At 51.4% G+C, this 3,703-nt stretch overlaps 1 protein-coding gene across 1 annotated transcript in view; it reads left to right on the forward strand.

Annotated features, from left to right (window-relative positions):
* SORT1 (sortilin 1) overlaps positions 1–3,703 on the forward strand; it is a 60,183-nt gene that overhangs the window by 20,761 nt on the left and 35,719 nt on the right. The window contains exon 4 of the mRNA XM_045292014.1: positions 435–508. Within this exon, the coding sequence (XP_045147949.1) occupies positions 435–508 (74 nt within the window). The remainder of the gene's footprint in view (positions 1–434; positions 509–3,703) is intronic.

Below are 3,703 nucleotides of genomic sequence, written 5' to 3' on the forward strand. Positions count from 1 at the left end.
CTTAAGACCCCAGACGCTATACTTTTTGATAGCCGGGCACCATCAGCTTTCTTCGCCACATTTGCTTATGCACCCATTTGTCTTCAGCGGTTGTGTCGGGAAGGTGAGCATCTTAGAATGCCAATTTACTAGAAGAAAATATTCTTATGTTGAAGGAGTACTTGAGTGGAGGCCCAATGTCCTTCTGTCCTTGAAGTGTAGTGTGCAGAGGAGTACCTTGCCACTCCACTCCAAGTGTGGGCAATGGATCATTACTAATGAAACGAGTTATAAGTCCTCGTACCTGGTCCTTCTTGATTTCTAGACATATTAAAATAGAGGCTACTACAGAGTAGGGCTATGGGCAGTTTTTCCCCTGCTGATGTGATCCTGTCCCATCCCAACATGTACCCGGACTAGCTTCCTACTGACTGTCTACTTTTGTCTCTCCCCAGGTCATCCTAGTCTTGACTACCTTCCACGTACCACTGGTAATTGTGACTTTCGGACAGTCCAAGCTGTATCGCAGGTGAGGCACGTGACACAGCAGCACGTTGTGAATGCCGTTTGCTCCTCCTCGCACACGATGGAGTCTCAGTGGAGCGAAACGCTCCACCAGCTGAACTGAATTTGTTTCAATATCACACTTTTTTATTCCTGTCTGGCAACCCAGGGCTTGAAGGACCTGGTTCCAGAGAGATTAGATTGGCCTCACTAAGAGGCAGAACAGTGAAGGAGGATGAAGGAAGTGTCTGTGTCTCTATGTTCATAACTATTATTTTCAGGAAAGTAGAATGGAGTCTGACCAGCTCTCCACAAGAAAGTTCATGGAGAAAGTTTATTTTCTTCTCATTCCATTTCCCCATGAACTTTTGGAAGCAAGCCCCCTTATATTTATTATGAGCACAGGATGTTTTTTGTTTGTTTTGTTTGATTTTTAATCCCTCAATGAAAATTCTCAGTGTACTATCCAAGAGAGTTGTTTTATCTGACATGTGGTTCCCAAACACATTGTCTCTCCATCAGGAGGAGGCGCTCAGATGTGGCACCCAGGTGCCGTCGAGGGCCCCTGAGTGTGACGGTTGTCTCTTAAGGATGCAGCTTGGTTAGATAGTAGGTTCCCGTTCCGAAGAGCCAGTGACAGCTAAACTCCAGACATGGTTGGTTGTCTTTCAACTGTATGTGTTTGTCCAGTTTTCCCCAAGGGGCCTAACGACATAGCGGCCCAGTAGAGGCCACAGGGACTTCCTCGGGAGAGGCACCCCAGGCATCACGGCACCCGTCCCAGGTGGTTTGGCTGGCGGTCTTGGTGTAAGTGGGTGGAGCCATGTTGGAGCCCTGAGATAACCAGCCCGACTTCTCCTGCCCCTGAACCTGGGGCAGCATGCTCTGTCCTTTGCACACAGCGTGTCCCTCTAGGCCACGGAGGGGCGTTGCCATCTGAGTGGAAGCACCTCAGATAACTTGGGTCTCTTCGGCATCCAGCCCAACCACTAGCACATGGCAGGCAGGTGGCAAGTGGCTTATCAGATGGATGGATGGATAAACACCTCGACTTCTCTATAGTATCCTTTTTGTTGGTTTGATGTGGGATTGACCATTCTAGAATCCTAGGATTTTTTTTGTAAAAAGCAACGCACCACGGTATAACATGTTTGGAAAACACCCTAAAGTCAGGTGTAACCCTAATCTATGTACAGTTTACTACCATGACTTTCCCCTGTGGCTGTGCAGTCTGGGGAGGCGGCGTGGGACACATCAAGCTCTCAGGTTCTGTGGGCACACTGCTATGGGGTTAAGTCTCAGCACTGTCCCTGCCATAGCACCAAATGACCTTGGGTGAGTTCTCTCGCCTCCCTGGGTCATTTTGTCTGAGGAATGACAAGGACGTCCCCCTCAGAGCTATTGTGAGACGTGCTTTCTAGCACCTGGCACGAAGTAAGGACGTGGTGCTGCTAGCTGCCACCATGCCAACAGTCAGAGATGGCACGTAGCCAGCAGGTAACTGGCACCAGTGTGCCAAGTTAAAATAAATGGGAAAGCTTCAATGTCAAAGGCGACCCCCAGACACCTCCGGGGCCCCTAGGAGTGCAGCCCCTAGCCTCCTGCCATGTGTACACGTGTTTCCAGCAACTGCGTCACGGCCTGCCTGTGTTCTGCAGTCACGGTCACCCCAGGAGTGTTCGTCATGTCTGCACTTGCTAGTAACTCATCGTGCTCGTTAGACTTAGGCTGTGGCTGTTTGGTTTGTTTGGTGTTTTGTTTTACCATTCATGTGGCTGTCATGACTGTCATGCGTGTTTATGCCGTGGAGGTGTCTGCCCGTTCTCACACTGCAACCCTCTGGGCATAGCGGGACTGCCCCGGGGGTTCCGATGCGGTGGGTCCCAGTGGGCTCAGAAAGCCTCGTCTTCCTTCAGAGGGGCTGCTGGCCGTTTGGAGCTGGCCTTGTAGCTAGCAGCCCAGCGCTCGGCCCTCAGCACGCGAGCTGCTCCCTGGCAGTTGGCTCCTATCATTTTAAGTAGCCGTTGACAGCCCCCTCGCTGATTAACCCTTAAGTGTTTGGAAGCCTCTTTCCTGTGCTCTTCCTTCTCCAGGTGTGATTGCTCCCAGCCGCCTGCTGCTTGCCTGTTGAGTGACTTTCTGTTGTCTGTGCTGCTCTTTGTTCAGGCGGCTGTGACTGAACCGAACAGACTCCTAAGTCAGACCACAGGCGCTGAAATGTGTTTTCACGATATCTGTCGGCTTCTTCCTTGTCACTGCTATTGTTCAATACTGCGTTTGATTTTGTTCTTATTTAAGTACCTACCATCAGACACGCCCGCCCCTGCCCCCAGCCCATTTACCTCTCTTTTGTGTCTGGTTTGGTGACAAACTCCCCTTTCCTAAGCCCTACACGTTACTAGCCAGCCAGCTCCTGATTTTCTGATGTCGAATCACGTTATCAAGAGCTCCCTTCTCTCTCCCCCACCCCCCTCGCAGAGCAATTGTTGTTTCCTACAAGGTCATTTTGAGGACTAATAGTTCCTCCCTGCTCCGAAGTGGAAACTGACTCCGGGCCCTCCTCCGGGTTTAGGTGGACACTGTAACCATGCCCTGTGGCCTCTCCGGCTGGGCTGGCCTGAAGTGAAACGTGTGGAGAGCATGCCAGCCATGCCACGAGATGCCTGTGGCTCCTGTGGCTCCCAGCGTCGGAAAGGGAGGGGAGCAGTGCGAGACCACGGGCCCGCCCCCGCGGTGGCTGAGGTCGCGCAGTGCAGAAATAACAGCGCACCACCTTCGTTCGGAAGATTCTGCCCTGTTCCCAGCTGCAGTGACTGTTACTTACTTGATTATCTTTCTCCACTAAATCTTACGTGATTAAAGGTTCATTGAGGATTAAAGTAAGACTTGTAGTCACATGACAGGACTCGTGGAGGGGTAATGTGGTAGGCATTAGGCTGTTAACCTCAAAGTCAGTGGTTCAAACCTACTGTGTGCTCCACAGGAGAAAGATCCGACTCGGCCCCTGAAGGGATCGGCAGCCTCCGGAACCCTGTAAAGCAGTTCTAGTCTGACCTCTGGGCTCTCTGTGAGTCCGCTTCGCTCGGTGGCCCTGGGCTGTATTTCCATGACACCTGCTCTGTGCAGTAGGACAGGGTGCAGGGAGTTGCCTCTGCCTCTACAGAGCTGCAGGTCTTTGAGTTGTGGAAGAGAATTGCTGAAGGATTTCAGAGGTAATGAA

The sequence above is a fragment of the Echinops telfairi genome, unplaced genomic scaffold (genome assembly GCF_000313985.2).
Source record: "Echinops telfairi isolate 266 unplaced genomic scaffold, ASM31398v2 ScPeMD7_443;HRSCAF=831, whole genome shotgun sequence".
Taxonomy (NCBI): domain Eukaryota; kingdom Metazoa; phylum Chordata; class Mammalia; order Afrosoricida; family Tenrecidae; genus Echinops; species Echinops telfairi.